This window comes from Lygodium microphyllum, chromosome 16 (genome assembly GCF_053477565.2).
Source record: "Lygodium microphyllum isolate KBCC chromosome 16, Lygodium_microphyllum_v1.1.10, whole genome shotgun sequence".
NCBI classification, from domain to species: Eukaryota; Viridiplantae; Streptophyta; class Polypodiopsida; order Schizaeales; family Lygodiaceae; genus Lygodium; species Lygodium microphyllum.
The window spans coordinates 137371251-137391900 of NC_141150.1; the positions used below are offsets into that span (position 1 = coordinate 137371251).

Sequence of the window (20650 nt, forward strand, 5' to 3'; positions counted from 1 at the left end):
AATGATTTCCTTGATTTTTTTTTCTTCCCGTTGCCAGTCTCTGATTGCAAAATGGCTGCCTGATGAGGAAGATGAAAATCTAGTCTTTCTCTCTCCTCTCTCCTCTCTCATCTTGAGGACTATTCATACGCTTAAATCCATGGAAAAAAGGGAAGGAGATGGATGCGAGAGGTTGATGGAATAATTATACCACCAGAGCGGAGTAGATCATAGATCAGAGTTGGAGAGAGCATCAACGGCCATAAATCAGAGTCAGCGGTCTCCCAACCATTAATTACGCACCTCTAAAACTGGGTTTATATGCATAAGTACTCATTTTATTCGTTTTATAAAAGATGTTTGATGAAATTGTTTGTAAATGGATTCCTTTGATTGACAATGCTAAACTTTATCATAAATCTTGAAGAAAACTAGAAAATTTAGTCATTTAATAATTTATATCAAAATATGTAAAATCCATAAATCACATGACCAAAAAAGAAGAGCATGTGCGCTGTACGGATCCAAGGGCGAGCTATAGATCCTTGCCATCCGAAAGCTCATCCCGTCGCAAAGGAGCATTGAACGAACTCTGCAAAAAAAGAAACAACTACACATCAGTCCACCATACAATAATGTATTTTAATTAAAATTAGTAACTACAGACAAGAAAGATGAGTGACTTATAGGGCCGTCGTGTCCATACAATCAGTCGATCAATGCAGTGAGACTGTGTCTCTCTACATATCGAGTCTCTAGGCCGGTGGGATCGCAGTTTCTAATGGAGTGCTGCAAAGAAAACAAAATACAGCTGTTAGAAACACGATTGAAAAAAAAAAAGCAAGTAGAACAAAAGAAAAACTTACAAAGTCCTCCAAATAAGTCCTGTGGCCACCACTTCCAAGATGATAGATCACTTCTGCCTCCAGTCGTGCCCTCACTGCCTCATGATGTTGTCTCCAACGTCCTAGAGAATCTATAGCCTCCTCCCTAAGTTCGCGCCAATCATTTGCGTCTAGCCACTCGGGCTTTGAGGCCCCACTCTTAAGCGCCTTGCGTGCGTCCAATCATCTGTGTGACATGTACGCACACATGCACTCCATCATCTAGCCTATGGAAAACCTATCTACTGTGACAGGTATCGAAAACTCCTCATGCAAGGATGCTACTATGTAATCCTTGCTCCCCTCCAGTATGTTCTTCTAATGATCCAAGACGTTGTGTCGAAAAACTTGTTGGCACAACTCTCTCATACGAGCCATCATCCTCCTCCCCTCATCATTCATGATGATGGCTCCTGTCCTATAATCTACAAGGTATCCATACCCCTCTGGGGTATGCCTAAGATGTGTCCTCTCCCACCTTCGACCATGATCCTAGGCATATCCAGGAGACCCCTATACATCTGGTGTACCTACGGGGGTAGTATCTCTTGGAGTAGCACCCATAGGGGTGCCACCTGGTGCAGATGGCCCACAGGTGTGACAAATCCCATAGGTGATGCAACTCTAGCAGAACGATGAGATGGAGACACCGCATCAGTACCTCCACAACAACCACCTGAGCCATGCTCGTTTGAACGTGCATGAGAGCAGGGAGTAGCACCTGTATCCCAAGCCAACCACGGGCTTACTGCATCCATGTCTCCATAAAATCCCACATAACTATTCCCTCCGTAATTCTGGAGCGTCGACCTCGTCTACTAGAAACTGAAGCATCAGAGCACACCAAAGTAGATCTAATAGAATGACATGATGTTGTCCGAGTCAGCTCCTGGTTTCCATATCTCTGAATTAAGCCATCTGATCTGGAGACATACGTGTGAAGATCTCCTATAGCTCCTCATCGCTCATCCCTTGACTCATCATGCTGATCTAAATATCCACAAAGGTCACCTGCACATACAAATTGACGTTAGCATAATCAATATAAATCAAGCAAAGCATGGTAATATAAATCTTTAAAAAATGATCTTACTTAAAATGCATATCTTATGTACCCTTATAAGCGATTCGTCAATAAATTGAGTAGGTGGATGCTCCAAGTATGAAGTACCCTATAGTCCCATGTCAATCTCTTGACACAACTTCGCATATATTGGAAGGTCAATAGACATGTCACCACAAAAGAATGAGTCCACCTTGTTCTCAAAGAATTCTTGGACTCATGTATTTCCATCATTGTTACCTGATTCTGTCTCCTCTATATGCTCCAAGCTTTTGGCGGCCCCTCCACCCCTTGCAATATCGACCCCTCTATTTGCATACTATCCTCATCTATGCTGGGAACATTGCTTTGATTATATACTCTCGCACTTTGCGGAGCTGAATGTATAACATACCACCATCGAGGTTGTCGGGGGTTTGGATAGAAAATTACCTATTCAAAATCACATACAAGAGAGATTTAACTTTTGTGGCATGTACCATGTCGTAATAAAATAAAAAAAAACATGAGTTCATGCACCTGTTCACAATGGGTCAGCAATACAAACGTGTCGTGTAAATTCGTCCATCTTTTTTCGGAATCTATTTTGAGAAATCTAGATGGACATCATCGAACTATTGCTCCAGCTCCTTCAAGTACCACTTTGAACCACTCCACATCGAATAGGATACTGAATAAGCTACGATAATCCCTCATGATAATACTTTGCAAGTTTCCAAAATACTCCATCTCATCTATAATGGTGTTTGGATCCATTGCTCGTCGTCGGCTCTCTTGCCTCAAACTTTCCCATGATACCACAATCTGCTGTGTGGAGCACATTTTGTCGATACGCTCCACTCGGAAATGCCATCGCGGGACCATGCCGCACTGTATATTTTGTACTGTACATTGAAATTTTCGCATATAAAATGTAGATACGATAAACCCTAAACACATCGTCACCTTTGGACTACATCCCCTCGAGAATTCCCACTCCTCAGTTGAGACCTCCGCCCCTTCGTGAGACGATGTTACTCAAAGCTTCATGCAACCATCGCGTTGACATAAACCACGGCATCTCCTCCATGCCCTCGAGATATCGAATCTGTCGATGGCACATACTACATCAAAATTCAGATTCATACAATCAAACTAGAGCTAAATATCAATGTCCCAAAGCCTCTACAAGGTTGAAGACATGCCAAGGATCAGTCCAAGTAGTGCTACAATGCCCAAGAGTCCAAGCATGATCATCAATAAGTGGAATATGAGTTGTCCCTTGGAGCTACCATGAACTAGTGTTGTTCACGCTAATCTACCTAGGGTTGCTGCTCAAGTTTTTGTGCTAGTCAGGGTTATAGGATGTAACGTGTCCACTAGTATCATCCAGGACACGTCTTAGCAGTCCATTGGAAAGGATGTCTAGAAAGCTCTACCTGGCACTCCCATGGAATGATATGGGACTTGAGATCTAGGTCTTCCCGCGTTTGCCACGTAGCGGAAGTATCCTAGCCGTTCCCACTTAGGATCGACCGGAATTAGGGTTTTCTTGATTGGTCATTACCTAACAGCAACTAGCGTTGGACCCAAGCGAACTACTTTACGCAGAAACGCCAAGTTCTAAGCAGATTCACACTGCACTTGGTTCAAGGAGAATGGGAAACGAGAGGGATACAAAGCTCAACCTCTCTGCCATAAGGCATAGTCCCATTCTGTTCCCCTAAAATAGTGTAAATCGGTTAAGACATAACTCTAGGTCATCGCTTTTGTTATTCGTTTTCTTTGACGATCATCCCGCTGTTCTTCGAGATTTTGAGAAAAGTTACCGGCTAACCCGGACCACCCAACCATAGGACGGACCCATGGCCCATCCTCCGCACTTTCCTCGGTTTGTTTTAGTTATGTAATTATCTAACACATTAATTTGACATATAATAATCAGCTTCTTTAATTAATCCGTTAAGCACTGGTTCCTTCACGTAATCTTATCACGTGACATAGAAAAATAGTATCAAATAAGTTCTTTATTAACATATCATCATTTTTTATCTTTGAAATACAAGGAGTTCCGCCCGTAGGCTTGTCCATAATCCGCCCGAAGGCTATCCAGTAATCCACAGGGATCACTATTCCAAGCTTCCGCTCGTAGACTAGTATGCGGGCCTCGAGATTCAATCCCGAGTCACGTTAGCCTCTTGCGCAGGACTCGGAAGGCGAGGGATTTACGGCCAGAGCCCCCCTAGAACCGGAGCGTCCTCCTGCTCCAAGTAGAGCTCAATGGAGAGACCTCTCACGGCGGGATTGGTCCACGTACTCGGCGCGGTCAACAACCCCCTTGGTTAGGGTCAGGCAGGCAGTCGGGGGTAACTGAAACTGCCTCTCCCTTCAGGCCTTCAACCTAAAGTATAGGTATTCATTTTAATTTGTAATTCATAAATCAACCGTGCTCTCAAATCTCTAGCAAGCACAAACATTTCCATTAATCGACCTTAATGTTTGGCAAACTGCTAAGGAATGATTCTTTCCTTTCGAATGTATCAGCACTCGTTCCAAGGTGTCTTGCAACTTGGCAAGATCCTTTATATTCCGGGTTAGGGCGTACCTTATTAACCCAACTTGGTCAACCCTAAAGTTCAGTGGATACTTTAGTTTCTGGTTTATAACTTTCCTTATTTAGAAGGATATCAAAGAATACATCCTTTTGCAAGATAACTTGCGTAAGGATCTGCCATCCTTGTTGAGGGTATTTACCCTTTTTTCTTGTGAATCAATCACAAGATTATATGACTTCGTACTTGCTGCGCAAGTCCTGCGAAGATGAAATAATCCGTTTTAGTTTCTTTAAGCTGACGTTTGTCGGACCTAGGGTCTCTTTTTAAGAACCTTAGGGGCAAACCCTAGTTCTTTTACATTTTCGAATTTATTCACCCTACAATCAGGGAAGGTATTCAAGTGCTTAAGGTATAAACGTGTCTTTGGTCTTTAAATCATTCCCAAGGCATATTTTTTAGCATGGTATTTCTAAGTTTAGATTAATTTGGTTATCTTTTGGAAGGTAATATTGAGATCATCTCGGCACGATTCGTTATCCTTGTGACAATTGATTTTTCAGTCCTAAACTTTATTGCTTTGAGGTAGGTAAATTCAATTTAATCTTCCTTTTTCCTTGCAAACGAAACTCATGACAAATAACAATCTTTTCCTTGCTAATATATGCAATTAGCAATGATAACTTCTTAGTAATTTGAGCAACGTAAGAAACCTTTCATGAATTTCATCTTCTATGATGATTCGTTGCAAAAAGGAATAGGGCTAATGGTGCAAGATGCGGTTTTTATACCTTCAAGATTTAGCCGAAATATACTACTACAGTAGGCAGATAATCTTGCTCATAATTCGTTTTAATGTATGATGCTATTTGAAGGAAACTATGTTCTATACATTATCATTTGTTCAATTAAACTAAACTCCTTCATTGAAAATAACTTGAAAAAATATATCCTATCCTAAACAATTCATCTTTGCATGATTGACTTAAAATGATATAAAACCAAGAAGAAAAAAAACCTGGTTTTGGGGTGAGATATCCACGTGGATACCAGGAGATGGCCCTCCTGCACCTACTCCTTGGACTTTCTTAGGCGGCATCGCAGTTGGAATGTGAAGGCAGCTTTTACTCTTTCTTTCGGATTCCCACCGTCTCTCTTTCGAGGCAATGAGTCGTTCAAAAGGTTGACCACGAGAAGGGATAATAAGACCTCTAAAATCTTAGCTTCTTCGGAGAGGGAAAGATTTATAAAGCCTAAGAAGGCCCTATAGGGTATATACTTGGCAAAAGGGTTATGGGTGAGTGTGGCTTTGCCACCACATGAACCTTTGGAGAAAGGTATAGAAAGGGAATTATTCTCTTTTCTTGCACTTCCTCTACCTTTTTCCTTCTCCTTCTCTTCTTCTACTACTCTTCCTCCTTCACTCCTCTTTTTCCCTCCTTTTTACTCTTCTACCTCCTTCTATTCTCTCACTCTTACCTTCTTTATCTTCTCCCACCTATTCCTTCTTTCACACTACTCTTCCTCCTTCACTCCTCTCTTTCCCTCCTTTTTACTCTCTTACCTTCTATACCTTCTATATCTTCTATATCTTCTCCCCCCCTATTCCTTCCTTCACCTCACGATAAAAACATCCTGGGGGAAAACAGTCTGTTGGGTCCATGGTGGTGGTTTGAATTGGGGCCAGGGGGGGTCCATGACGTCCCGGGATAGAGGGGGGAAAAGTTTGCCAGGGTCAAAGGCCCTACGTGGCCTACGTCAAATTGATGGGGGAAAGGAAATGTCACGGGACTGGGTGGCGGGGCGGCCCGCAGAACTGCCACCGCAGTTTGATTCAGGAGGGAACACGTGGACTAGGTGGCAGAGCGTCCCGACAGGCTGCCGCTGATGCAGATAGTCCACCGGGGGGGGAGAAAGACCCGTACGAAGCTGCCGGGAGATGGCGACACTGGCGAGGGAAACAAGATGGTGTGCAAGGACAGGCCCCAAAATGTTGACGGCTGCCTACAGCAAGCGGAATGCACAGGCAATGGAGGTGCCAACACCATCTGGAACGAGGGGGGGGGAAGATTATTATATAGTTGGGGGTGAAAGGGTTGCTTTCCTCATGCTCTCGACGGGTGGCATAAGTACACAGGCCTGCAGTCGTGTCCTCTCGCATGGACGGCCAACTCAAGATGATGACGAGGGTGAGAATGACATTGGCACTGATGATGATGATGATGATGTGGACGTCGGCTTCAGTCGTTGTGGAGGTGGCGGGAGATGGCGGGTTCACCCGTCTTAGAAGCTTTATATACTATAATATAGTATATTACTAATGTTAACCTATACTAACATATTCTATATTTCTAACATTTTAATTTACCCTTACTAACTTACTAAGCTTACTTAATCAACTAACTCCTTCGATCTCACCCTACTAACACGGCTACTAATTTTTGACTACCACTACTAGATCCGATCGTCGGAGGTGAGTGCCAATGTAAAAAAAAACGTGTTTCCTTGGAATGTGTGAGGGTGGAATGAGGGCGAGACATTACATCCTCTCCCCCTTAGAAGAATCGAGATGTCCTCAGCTCGAGATAAATTGGGGATATTGATGGTTGAGAGTGTCTTCATCTACCCAAGTGGCATCCTCTTCGGGATACTCTTTCCACTAGATGAGGCATTCTCTCAAGGTTTTGGATCTTAACTATCTCTCCCTAACATCTAAGATCTTATCAGGCCTTAACTCAAGGACTCCTTGGCTAGGCATTACAATTTGTTGGTCATCAAGTACATGATTAGGGTTGGGTACATATTTTTTCAATAGGCTGATATGAAATACATTGTGAATCTTTAGGCTCTCAGGGAGTTGCAATCTATAAGCATTGGGTCCTAGGCTTTTGAGGATTTTGTATGGCCCATAATACCTTGGACTTAGCTTCTTGCAATCTCCTAGGGATAGAGAACTCTTTTTAGGGCGTATGCGAATGAAGACCATGTCTCCTTCTTTGAAGACTCTTTCTTGACACTTCAAATCCGCGTGTGTCTTCTGTCTATCCTTGGCTGCTTGTATGTCGTGTCTTATTGACTTTATTTGATCTTCCATGTCTTCCAACATCTGCCTTGACACTTCAACCCTTAGGGTTGGATCAGAATAGTTTAGAGGACTTCGACAATCATGACCATATAATGCTTGGAAAGGGGTCATCTGAATGCTCTGCTGGTAAGAAGTATTGTAGGCAAATTCTACCAAAGGCAAGTATTGAATCCACTTCTTGGGTTCTCGAGAGCAGTATGCCCTAAGCATATCCTCGATGACTTGATTTACTCGCTCTGTTTGGCCCTCCGTTTGGGGATGGTAGGCGGTGCTAAAACAGAGTTGAGTCCCAATAGCTTCAAAGATAGCTCTCCAGAAGTGTGATGTGAAGAGAGAATCTCAATCACTAATGATTCTTCTGGGTAAACCATGTAACTTGAATATCTCCTTGATAAACAATCTTGCAATGTCGGAGGCTTTATAGTTTGTCTTTACTGGAATCAAGTGTGTAACCTTGGTAAGCATGTCAACCACAACCATGATGGAATTGTATCCTCCCTGGACTTGGGTTAAGCCTATAACAAAATCCATATTGATGAATTCCCATTTCATTTGGGGGATGTCAAGCGGTTGCAGTTTCCCTGGCATCATGACATGTTCGGCTTTGATACGTTGGCAAGACAAACACTCAGTGACATATTTGAGAACGTCACCTTTGAGCCTCTCCCAATGGTAGCTCTTCCTAACTGCATTAAGAGTCTTAGCATAGCCAGGATGTCCTACGAAAGGGGAATCATGAGCTTCCCACACTATCTTCTGCTAAAGTGACTGGCTTGCTGGTATACACAGCCTTGTTCTGTAGTAGACAAGTCCATTATCAATGGAAAATTCCTGATACTTAGCTTGCAACTTTTGATTCTGCTCCTTGGTAGATATTTCCTTTAGCATTGTTTGGTAGGCCAAATAATGGCATGCTCCCTCTCTAGCTAATTCAAGTATAGGGTTGTTTGGCATAGATACTTTTGTATCCAGAGACCTGGCCGTTGATGGATTCTGCAGGATTAGGGAATTTAGGAATGCCTTGCGACTAATTGCATCGGCAACTACATTCTCTTTCCCTGGTCAGTACTTGATTTCAAAATCATATTCCTCCAACACTTCAATCCACCGACGTTGCCTCATGTTGAGCTTGTTCTGGGTAAAGATCCATTTGAGACTCTTGTGATCGGTTACTAGAGTAAACTTGTTACCCAACAGGTAGTGTCTCCAAAGCTTTAGAGCATGGATGACAGCTAGTAATTCTAGATCATGCGTGGCATAATTCTTTTCATGACTCTTCAATTTCCTTGAAGAGTATGCTACTGGATGACCTTCCTGCATAAGTACACACCCCAAGGCAAGAATGCTAGCATCTGTTACTACCTCGAACTCTTTATTGAGGTCTGGAAGTTTTAGAATAGGTGTTGATACCAAACTTTACTTCAATTTGTCGAAGCTATTCTGTTCGGGAGTTGACCATGTAATGGAAGTCTGCTTCTTTAGTAAATCCATCAGAGGTGCTGCAATCAAAGCATAGTTTTTGATGAAGACCCTATACCATCCTGTCAATCCAAGAAAGCTGCGTATTTCTTTGACAGATACTCGTATTGGCCATTCAAGCACATCTTTGACCTTAGCTGGGTCTACTGATATTCCTTCTGATGATACTATGAATCCCAGATATTCGATCTGACGCTTGAAGAATGCACACTTTTTCATTTTTGCATACATCTTATGTGACCTCATTGTCTCAAGGATAATCCGCAGTTGAGGTTCATGATCTTCTTCCTGTTTAGAATAGACTAAAGTGTCATCGAAGAAGACAAGCACGAAATCATCAAGATATGGCCTAAAGATGTCCTGCATTAATCTACTGAAGGTAGCAGGTGCATTCGTAAGCCCGAATGACATAATCAGGAACTCAAAGTGCCCATATCTTGTATTGAATGCCGTCTTTGGGATATCTTCTTCCTTGATCCTTATCTGATAGTAACCTGACCTGAGATCAATCTTGGAGAAGATCTTTGTAGCCTGAAGACGATCAAGAAGCTCATCTATTCTAGGAATAGGATACTTGTTCTTGACTGTTGATTGATTCAACCCTCGATAATCAATACATAGTCGAAGTGTCACATCTTTCTTTTTCTGGAATAGTACTGGAGCTCCCCATGGTGAATTGCTAGGCCGGATGTAGCCCTGATCTAACAGTTGCTTGAGTTGTTCCTTCAACTCTATTGCTTCTAGTATGGACATTCTATAAGGTCTCTTTGCAATTGGTGCAGCTCCAGGCACTAACCTAATCTCATGATCCACTTCTCTTTGAGGCGGAAGTTCGGTCAACTCATCAGGGAATACGTCCGCGTATTCCTTTAGCCAAGAAGGCCCTTCATGAGACTCTTGCTTTTGATCTAACTTGTTGAGTTTGATCAAGTAAACGGGTAATCCTTTTCTGACTCCTTTTATGATCCGAGATACTTTGGCCAATTGGATTCTTGGTACTCCTGCCTCACCTTGAGTTGTGACTAATTCCCTTTCAGAGTTTCGAAAGGAAACTTGACCCTTTACACAGTGAATGTGGGCGTCGTTGGGCTTAAGCCAATCCATTCCGAGTAGACACTCATGGATACCTAAATTCATGACTCTGAATTTGACCGAAGTCTTATTTCCTCCCAGAAAGAATTCCACCTTAGCAGTTTGCCTAGTACAAGTTACCTCACGACCATTTGCCAATTCCACAAGCAGGGTAGGTGCTTCTACTGTGGCTATTCCTAATCTTTTTGCACATGCTGGTGAGATAAAGGAATGTGTACTGCCACAATCAATCAAGGTTTTGAAACCTTTACCTTGATAGTCCGATGGTGTCTGAATCACCAAGAACTGGCGATTCGGCCCTTTCTTGTGTAAAGCGGCATGGACTGTCGCTCTTTCGAATTCTGCTTCCATGGTCGGATCTTCTTCTTCCCCTTCTTCGCACATTTGCCTATTGGCAATGCAGGCGGTTCTTCCTCTTCCACGGGTAGCGGCTCCTTGACCACGGCCTGCTCCTTGGAAAGGCGCTTGGCGATGTCCTCCGTTGAGCTTGGGACATTGCCTCTTGAAGTGACTGGGTTCATTGCAGTGGAAACAACAGAGGTTTCGGCCATTACTTTGAGTAGGAACAAAGTTGTTGATGTTATTTGTCCTTGCTTTCTTTCTTTGTCCCTGATTATGACCTTGAACTCTCTTCATTTGAGTTCTAAATGCTCCTCTGTTCGGGTCACTATAAGACCAAGTTTTGTTATTCCTTGGTCTAGCTTGCACCTCCTGAATTATAGGCGCCGGTCGAATGAGTGCATCTTGAAGATTTGATGGACGCATAGATTCGAGACGGTTATTTACTGGTGGATTTAAGCCCGCACAAAATTTGGACACCTGCTGTGTCATGTCCATCTGTGGCGCATACTTTAAAAGTGAAACGAATTTAGAGTAGTATGTGTTAAGAATGAGTCCTAGCTGTTTTAGCTCGTAGAACTCGTTCATTTTCTGCGTGCGATAAGCAAGTGGTAAGTATCTTCCCTGCACGGCTTTCTTCAGCTTCTCCCAGGTAACGGATCCCTCTGCGATCCCTTGATCCCTGCACCATTGCTTCCACCAAAGTCTGGCTTCGTCGGTGAGCTTTAACTTTGTGAGCATAGCCTGATTGGTGGGTGCAGTACCGGCTGCTTCGAAGTAATCCTCCATGGATTCAATCCAAATTTCAGCATCAGCCTGGACGAATCTGCCTCTCCCGTCAAACTCGGGTGCCTTAATTTGCTTGAGGAGGAACTTCTTCTCCTGGATCATAGCAGTACTTGATGTAGGAGGCGAGTTTGGAACCTGTACCTGGGGTTGTGCCTCAATAAAGGTTTTCTTAACGTTATTATACGATAATCGACGTTAGCTTAGCTATCTCGTAAACAATGTAGCTACTTAACTTTTTATCAACTCTTATACACAGTCAGACTTTGATAAAAAGAAGTCTTTATTTGTATTTACATGGGCATAGCCCTTTCGAATACAATGTTCCCTGTGATGATAAGTCAATTGTTACATTTAGTTTGGGGAGAACAACGTTGTATTGCATTTATCTACAAGAACTGATAGTAGGGTTTTGGATCATGGATCTTCAGGAATCGATAAGTCATTGGAAGTTCAGGATATCCTTTCCGTTGGAATCCATACTTCTCATGGCAGCCCAACACTTTAATCCTGTCGGCGGGGATTACACGGATTACTTCCTCATATACATATGAGTTCATTTCAACCCTCCGACCTTGAATATGTAAAGTCGAATTTACGTGAGCTTCCACAAAAACGAACAGCTTCACGACTTTCAAGTCTTCCAACCACTTGATCCTCTTTAGGTTGGTCTGTAGATAAGCAAACCGGTGGGCGGCTATATAATAGATTCTTGAAGCACCAGTCCATCTTCGTTCCATGTATAACGATGATGGATTATATATCTGCTCCAAGATGTTCATCATCCCAATTCTTTGTCTATAAAGCAGAGAATGCATTGCAGTCATAAATATGACCCGAAATACCAAAAACTTGTTCCACGCTTCGTAATTCTGCAAGACAGTGTTGAAGGTAAGGAAATGTTTAGACAGCAACAATTCCTTTACTTCCTTTTATTGAGATCTCATAAAACAATTCCGTTGTTGGTCGGCTCTGATACCAACTGTAACGTGTCCACTAGTATCATCCAAGACACGTCTTAGCAGTCCATCGGAAAGGATGTCTAGAAAGCTCCGCCCGGCACTCCCATGGAATGATACGAGACTTGCAATCTAGGTCTTCCCGAGCTTGCCATGTAGCGGAAGTATCCTGGTCGTTTCCACTTAGGATCGACCGGAATTAGGGTTTTCTTGATTGGTCATTACCTAACAGCAACTAGCGTCGGACCCAAGCGAACTACTTTACGCAAAAACGCCAGGTCCGAAGCGGATTCACACTGCACTTGGTTCAAGGAGAATGGGAAACGAGAGGGATGCAAAGCTCAACCTCTCTGCCATAAGGCATAGTCCCATTCTGTTCCCCTAAAACAGCGTAAATCGGTTAAGACATAACTCTAGGTCATCGCTTTCGTTATTTGTTTTCTTTGACGATCATCCCGCTGTTCTTCGAGATTCTGAGAAAAGTTTCCGGCTAACCGAAACCACCCAACCATAGGACGGACCCATGGCCCATCCTCCGCACTTTCCTCGGTTTGTTTTAGTTATGTAATTATCTAACACATTAATTTGACATATAACAATTAGCTTCTTTAATTAATCTGTTAAGCACTGGTTCCTTCACGTAATCTTATCACGTGACATAGAAAAACAGTATCAAACAAGTTCTTTATTAACACATCATCATTTTTTATCTTTGAAATACAAGGAGTTCCGCCCGTAGGCTTGTCCATAATCCACCCGAAGGCTATCTAGTAATCCACAGGGATCACTATTCCAAGCTTCCGCCCGTAGACTAGTATGCGGGCCTCGAGATCCAATCCCGAGTCACGTTAGCCTCTTGCGTAGGACCCGGAAGGCGAGGGATTTACAGCCAGAGCCCCCCTGGCACCCAAGCGTCCTCCTGCTCCAAGTAGAGCGGCGCGGTCAACAACCCCCTTGGTTAGGGTCAGGCAAGCAGTCGGGGGTAACTGAAAGTACCTCTCCCTTCAGGCCTTCAACTTGAAGTATAGGTATTCATTTTAATTTGTAATTCATAAATCAATAGTGCTCTCAAATCTCTAGCAAGCACAAACATTTCCATTAATCGACCTTGATGTTTGACAAACTGCTAAGGAATGATTCTTTCCTTTCTAATGTATTAGCACTCGTTCCAAGGTGTCTTGCAACTTGGCAAGATCCTTTATATTTCAGGTTAGGGCGTACCTTATTAACCCAACTTGGTCAACCCTAAAGTTCATTGGATACTTTAGTTTCCGGTTTATAACTTTCCTTATTTAGAAGGATATCCAAGAATACATCCTTTTGCAAGATAACTTGCGTAAGGATCTGCCATCCTTGTTGAGGGTATTTACCCTTTCTTCTTGTGAATCAATCACAAGATTATATGACTTCGTACTTGTTGCACAAGTCCTGCGATGAAATAATCCATTTTAGTTTCTTTAAGCTGACGTTTGTCGGACCTAGGGTCTCTTTTTAAGAACCTCAGGGGCAAACCCTAGTTCTTTTACATTTTCGAATTTATTCACCCTACAATCAGGGAAGGTATTCAAGTGCTTAAGGTATAAACGTGTCTTTGGTTTTTAAATCATTCCCAAGGCATATTTTTTAGCATGGTATTTCTAAGTTTAGATTAATTTGGTTATCTTTTGGAAGGTAATAAAATGAGATCACCTCGGCACGATTAGTTATCCTTGTGACAATTGATTTTTCAGTCCTAAACTTTATTGCTTTGAGGTAGGTAAATTCAATTTAATCTTCCTTTTTCCTTGCAAACGAAACTCATGCCAAATAACAATCTTTTCCTTGCTAAGATATGCAATTAGCAATTATAACTTCCTAGTAATTCGAGCAACGTAAGAAACCTTTCATGAATTTCATCTTCTACGATGATTCGTTGCAAAAAGGAATAGGGCTAATGGTGCAAGATGCGGTTTTTATACCTTCAAGATTTAGCCGAAATATACTATTACAGTAGGCAGATAATCTTGCTCGTAATTCGTTTTAATGTATGATGCTATTCGAAGGAAACTATGTTCTATACATTATCATTTGTTCAATTAAACTAAACTCCTTCATTGAAAATAACTTGGAAAAATATATCCTATCCTAAACAATTCATCTTTGCATGATTGACTTAAAACGATATAAAGCCAAGAAGAAAAAAAACCTGGTTTTGGGGTGAGATATCCACATGGATACCAGGAGATGGTCCTCCCGCAACTACTCCTTGGACTTTCTTAGGCGGCATTGCAGTTCGAATGTGAAGGCAGCTTTTACTCTTTCTTTCGGATTCCCACTGTCTCTCTTTCGAGGCAATGAGTCGTTCAAAAGGTTGACCACGAGAAGGGATAATAAGACCTCTAAAATCTTAGCTTCTTCGGAGAGGGAAAGATTTATAAAGCCTAAGAAGGCCCTATAGGGTATATACTTGGCAAAAAGGTTATGGGTGAGTGTGGCTTTGCCACCACATGAACCTTTGGAGAAAGGTATAGAAAGGGAATTGTTCTCTTTTCTTGCACTTTCTCTACCTTTTTCCTTCTCCTTCCCTTCTTCTACTACTCTTCCTCCTTCACTCCTCTTTTTCCCTCCTTTTTACTCTTCTACCTCCTTCTATTCTCTCACTCTTACCTTCTTTATCTTCTCCCACCTATTCCTTCTTTCACACTACTCTTCCTCCTTCACTCCTCTCTTTCCCTCCTTTTTACTCTTCTTTATCTTCTCCCACCTATTCCTTCTTTCACACTACTCTTCCTCCTTCACTCCTCTCTTTCCCTCCTTTTTACTCTCTTACCTTCTATACCTTCTATATCTTCTCCCACCCTATTCCTTCCTTCACCTCATGATAAAAACATCCTGGGGGAAAACAGTCTGTTGGGTCCATGGTGGTGGTTTGAATTGGGGCCAGGGGGGGTCCATGACGTCCCGGGATAGAGGGGGGAAAAGTTTGCCAAGGTCAAAGGCCCTACGTGGCCTACATCGAATTGATGGGGGAAAGGAAATGTCACGGGACTGGGTGGTGGGGCGGCCCGCAGAACTGCCACCGCAGTCTGATTCAGGAGGGAACACGTGGACTAGGTGGCGGAGCATCCCGACAGGCTGCCGCTGATGCAGATAGTCCACGGGGGGGGGGGGGGGGGAGGAGAAAGACCCGTACGAAGCTGCCAGGAGGCGGCAACGCTGGCGAGGGAAACAAGATGGTGTGCAAGGACAGGCCCCAGAATGTTGACGGATGCCTACAACAAGCGGAATGCATAGGCAATGGAGGTGCCAACACCATCTGCAATGGGGGGAGGGGGGGGGGGGGGGAGATTATTATATAGTTGGGGGGAAAAGGGTTGCTTTCCTCATGCTCCCGATGGGTGGCATAAGTACACAGGCTTGCAATCGTGTCCTCTCGCATGGACGGCCAACTCGAGATGATGACAAGGGTGAGAATGACATTGGCACTGACGACGATGATGATGATGTGGACGTCGGCTTCAGTCGTTGCGGAGGTGGTGGGAGATAGCGGGTTCACCCGTCTTAGAAGCTTTATATGCTATACTATAGTATATTACTAATGTTCACCTATACTAACATATTCTATATTTCTAACGTTTTAATTTACCCTTACTAACTTACTAACCTTACTTAATCAACTAACTCCTTCAATCTCACCCTACTAACACACCTACTAATTTTTGACTACCACTACTAGATCCGATCCTCGAAGGTGAGCGCCAATGTAAAAAAAAACGTGTTTCCTTGGAATGTGTGAGGGCAGAATGAGGGCGAGACATTACATAGGAAGCTCAAGGGGGTGCCAAAGAAGGCACATAACAAGCCTAAGGCGCCCCACTAATGCCTATGTCAAGATATGGAGCCATCAAGATACAATGGTGCTGCCCCCCTTCTTCTTCTCAAACCTATAGATCTGTAACCAACATGAAACCCTAAAGAAGATGAATGAATACCTTTGTTTGAATGCCCTGAGAGTGCCTAAAGGGGCTGGGAAGGTTCTGGAGAAGTCGAGGAATGATAGGAGCTCGAGAGAGTCGGCTATGGCTGGCGGGAAGGAGACCCAATGAGTGTAGAGATTCGATAGGAAGCTAAAGACACCACGAACCAAGCTCGAGTAGTCATGAATCCATGCTCTGATACCAGTTTGAAAGGTGAGAAGGATTGAAGCTTGCTTGGAAGAGCTATGGCGGGAGAGTAAGAGCAAGAAAGAGAGAGAGACAAAATGGGAACTCCAACAGTCACAATGTGTGACTAGGCCTTCCTTTATTCAAACTCTCACTAAAAGAATAAAGAATAAAGTGATGGTAACGGGCGCTCGCCGCCTGTAGTGTGCAATGGCAGGTACTGTCAGTGTAGTAATACACAAATGGCTAGGCGAATGCACCTTTACCCCCAACATCTCTCTCCCTCTCCATCTTTCTATTTTTATAAAGCCCCTCTCTCTCCCCTTTTTTATTTCTCCTCTTCTCTCTCTTCCTCCCCCTCCCTTCTTCTTTCTATTTCTCTCTCTCCTTCCCTCTCCACTCTCACTCAATGTATCTCATTACAAACGAAATTAGAGAGAAAAAATAAGAAACATAAAAAACAAAGAAATGAAAAGCAATGTCTCACTATTTTTGTTTATCTTTCTCTCCCTCTACTTTTTTATCTTTTCCCTCTCTCTCATTCTCTCATTGTTTTCCTATTTCTATCTCGCTCTCTATTTTTTCTTTCTTTCTTTCTCCCTCTCACTCTCCTTCCTATGTTTACCTCGCTCTCCTTTCTTACCTTCTCCTTCTCTCTTCCTTCCTTCTCTCTCCCTCTCTATTTCTCTCCCCACCCCTCTTTCTCTCTCTCTTTCTCTTTCTTTTTTTCCTCTCTCTTTGTTTATTCCCTCCTCTCCCTCATTGTTTCTCTCCCTCCCTTCATCTCTCATTTCTCTCTTCTCTTTCCTCTTTATTTTCTTTCTCCCATTTCTCTCTCTCTTTCTCACTTCCTCTCCTTTCCTTCTTCTTCCCCTATCCCTCCCTCTCTCCCTCTCTTTCAATGCATCTCTTCACAAATAAAAACAAAGAAAGAAAAGAAGAAAACAAAAAAACAAAGCAAGAAGAGGCAATGTACCTACCTCCAAGGTCCGAAGATGAAACCCTTTATGCCTCCTCTTCGCGGCTTCCCTCCCTTCTCTCTTGCATCGTTCTCCTTCTTTTTCATGTACGATGGCAGTATTGGCGACGTTGGTAATGAGCTCTCCCTCTATCTCTCTCTCCCTCTTCCTCTCCCTCTCCCTCTCCCTCTCAAAGCTTTGAGCTCTCTTGCTCTCTGTTTCGTTCTCTCTCGCAACTATTTTGGGCAATTTTGGTGCTGCTTTATTTTTTTCAGAGTGGCATATCTATCAGCATCGCAAGTAGCAAAGCAACACTATTGGTATCACTAATAGCATGACTATTTGTGTCGTTATTAGTGTCGCAAATGTAAATTAGCGAGGCTAATGGCAATGCCACTATTTTGTGTCACAATTGACCATTGCTATCGCTCCATTCCCTTGTAGTGCTTGCAAAGGATAATCCTCATTGTAGGCCGCCAAATTGCGATCTACATCAATTTCAACATGCATGCCATGATTTGTGGCTATGTTATGCAACATAGAGCAAATGTAAATTTACTTGGGACTTTAGAAACCATCCTAATGGATGATAATTTATCATTGTAGAAAGATTGAGAAGACATGTATGATTTTTGAAAATTGATTGAAAAGCCATGGCAAGTGGTCGAATCCCTTGTCCCCTATTATATACTCTCTAATGTTATTGCCAAGGTTGCAAAATGATGGCCCATATAGGCAACTTGTGCTAATTGAAAGAAGGAGCTACATTTTGCATAACACTTTTATCATTTGTTGGGCCAGCAAATCTTGCATGTATATCGAGAAAGCCCAAGATTGCCTCAACTATGTGGTGCAAAGTCATGAGTAGATTCGTGGCTCATTCTTTTGCTGGCCTTTGCACTTTAATATGAAGTGCAATCAATGGTAGCCTTGCCATTTGCAAAGCCTTGGAGTACTTCTATGTCAAACTTGGTGGATTGAATGTGGGAGAGGCAGTTGGCTGTCACTTTAAGCGTGACGACGTAGTGTGCAGGCAAATGGAGGCAAAGATGGCGCTGCGAAGGAAGGGTGCCTTGAAAGTACTTATAACTGACGTCCTTGATCCATAAGGAGATACGATGTAAGCGCTACGCCAGAGGTATATGTCTGGCCATGGACGCTAGTGGACCTGCAGGCTGACGATAATAAAGCGAAGGGAAGATGGAACGGGACGTGGATCAGGAAAGATATGGCCGCACGAGGGCAGAGCAGCAGGAGATCAGCGATGGAAGAGAGGCTTCTTGGCGACAATAATTACATCCGTCACGATACAGCTAGGGTGGAATTAGAAGACGGACGGGGAGCCAGTACCGACGTTAACGATGGTGCAGATGCAGAGGGCGGTACTGGTGATTCAGACCGGGAGTCGATAACCGATGAGGAGATAGAGTCGATGCGAGAAGAGGAAGAGGCCCGCATCGTCAAGGCGGTCAACCAGGCCATCAAGAGCGCCGGCCACGTTGGCAACCTGCTCCCAACGGGCACCCTGCTGGTGTTCCAGGTCCTGCTGCCTGTGGTGTCGCACGCCGGCCAGTGCGGCTGCACCGCCGACCTCGCCCTCACCGCCGCCCTCCTCGCCTCCTGCGCCCTCGCCTGCTTCCTCCTCGCCTTCACCGACACCTTCCGGTCACCCGCCGACGGCCGCCTCTACCACGGCATCGCCACCCCGCGCGGCATCTGGTCCCCCGCCTGCGCCTATAGCAGCCCTCCACGTCATCTCCCGGCCGACCCCTCCCGCTACCGCCTGCGCCCAATCGACTTCGTCCACGCGTCCCTCTCCCTCGCCGTCTTCGCCTCCTGCGCCATCTTCACCCCCAACGTCGCCTCTTGCTTCTTTACCTCCCATCCGGCCCTTCTCAATGACTTGGACCGCCTTCAGGATTCGCTCCCTCTGGTTGTCGGCTTCGTCGCCAGCTTCTTCTGCATCCTCTTTCCTTCCCATCGGAGAAGCCTCGACCAGCCTCTCATTGAAAAATCCTATGATAGCATTGTCTCGTTCCCAAAAGCATAAACATATAATTGAAGAAAGCATGTAAATGCTAATGTAATAAACAACCGCAATTGGCATGATTCATCGATGACCTTCGTCTTCGTCTTCGTCGTCTTCTTCTTCTACACACTCACATGCACGCACGCAAGCATGCACTATGTGCTCCGCACCTTAGGCCGATGCTTTGCATTGGATTTGATTGCAATATCCCTGTAAACTTAGATATTTCTTACATGAGAATGATAAAATCTCGTTCACTACATTTATGAAATGACGTTATATAAAGTAACTATGAAGGGTATTTCAAATATGTTTGGCAACACAAACATTAAAACATCTCGTACATTGACAATAGTTGTATAAAAAGAAGCCACTCGAAGATCATGGAAGATCTTAGTGATAGGTGCAAGTCCTTTTCACGGAGTTGTAGCAACTACGTAGTATGGATCAACATTGGGTCCTTTTCAAGAAGCCATGGAGCTTAAAACAAGCCCTTCTTCCTGAGCTAACTCAAGCCCTCCATTAAATAGCAATTTTTAGCAGCTAACTTGCACAGTAAATCAAAAAAGATCAAGAACCTGCTTCTACATATCTTGCTTCCACTACAGTAGCTCATAGAACTGCTTCAAGTCCATTATTCCAAATGCCTTTTTGAAATCTCATGTGAAATGTATGACTCTCTCTTTAGTGGATCTATTCTAGGAGCTCGGAAGTATTTGCAAGTCTCCAAGGTGCTTGTAGCTCTCCCAAAGGTCCTTATTCAGTTTGATAACTTGGTCAGACCCTATAGGGTATCGACTATTCAAAATAGGCTTCTCACAGTTGTAAATAGGGTGTTGGACTGCATAGTTCAGCCACACATTTCTTATTACAATTTTTTTTGTATAAGACATGTTATTACATACCTATGCTCCTTTCCTAGAGGGGATCAATACCTTTGACTAGAGCTAGAAAGCTCCCCAATCGGAGCTCTCATTGGAGAGTTACAGTCACTTTTGTGTGCAATGGGCCTACTACGGGACAGGCTATAGTCCCCTTCTGTAAGCCACAAAAAGTTGTTCACAGCCAATTCGGAATATTTTCTATCATAAAATGTTTTACATATACTCATAGAGGGAACTCTCCCCTCCGTTTTGAATCAAAAAGTTCCCCGATCGGATCTCCCTAGCCAAAGTTATCTCATATTTTGTGACTAGGTGTCTATGTGGACTGCACCTTCAATGGCAGGGGACAAGGATAAAAGAAAGATTAGTGACCCAAGAATGTAGAGCTTTGCTCCACACTTCATGGTGGCTTCATGCATGGAATGCAGAAAGGCATAAG

At 43.5% G+C, this 20650-nt stretch overlaps 1 protein-coding gene across 1 annotated transcript; it reads left to right on the forward strand.

Moving 5' to 3' along the window:
- The first annotated feature begins 18425 nt into the window (after positions 1-18425).
- On the forward strand, positions 18426-19579 carry LOC148023482 (protein DMP7-like). The gene has a single exon (XM_087695423.1). It carries the CDS (start codon positions 18527-18529, stop codon positions 19346-19348), a length of 822 nt encoding a protein of 273 aa, XP_087551549.1. The 5' UTR covers positions 18426-18526; the 3' UTR covers positions 19349-19579.
- The last annotated feature ends 1071 nt before the right edge of the window (positions 19580-20650 follow it).

Coding starts and splice junctions, on each gene's coding strand:
- LOC148023482 (XM_087695423.1), top strand. CDS start 18,527: ATGGCCGCACGAGGGCAGAGCAGCAGGAGATCAGCGATGGAAGAGAGG.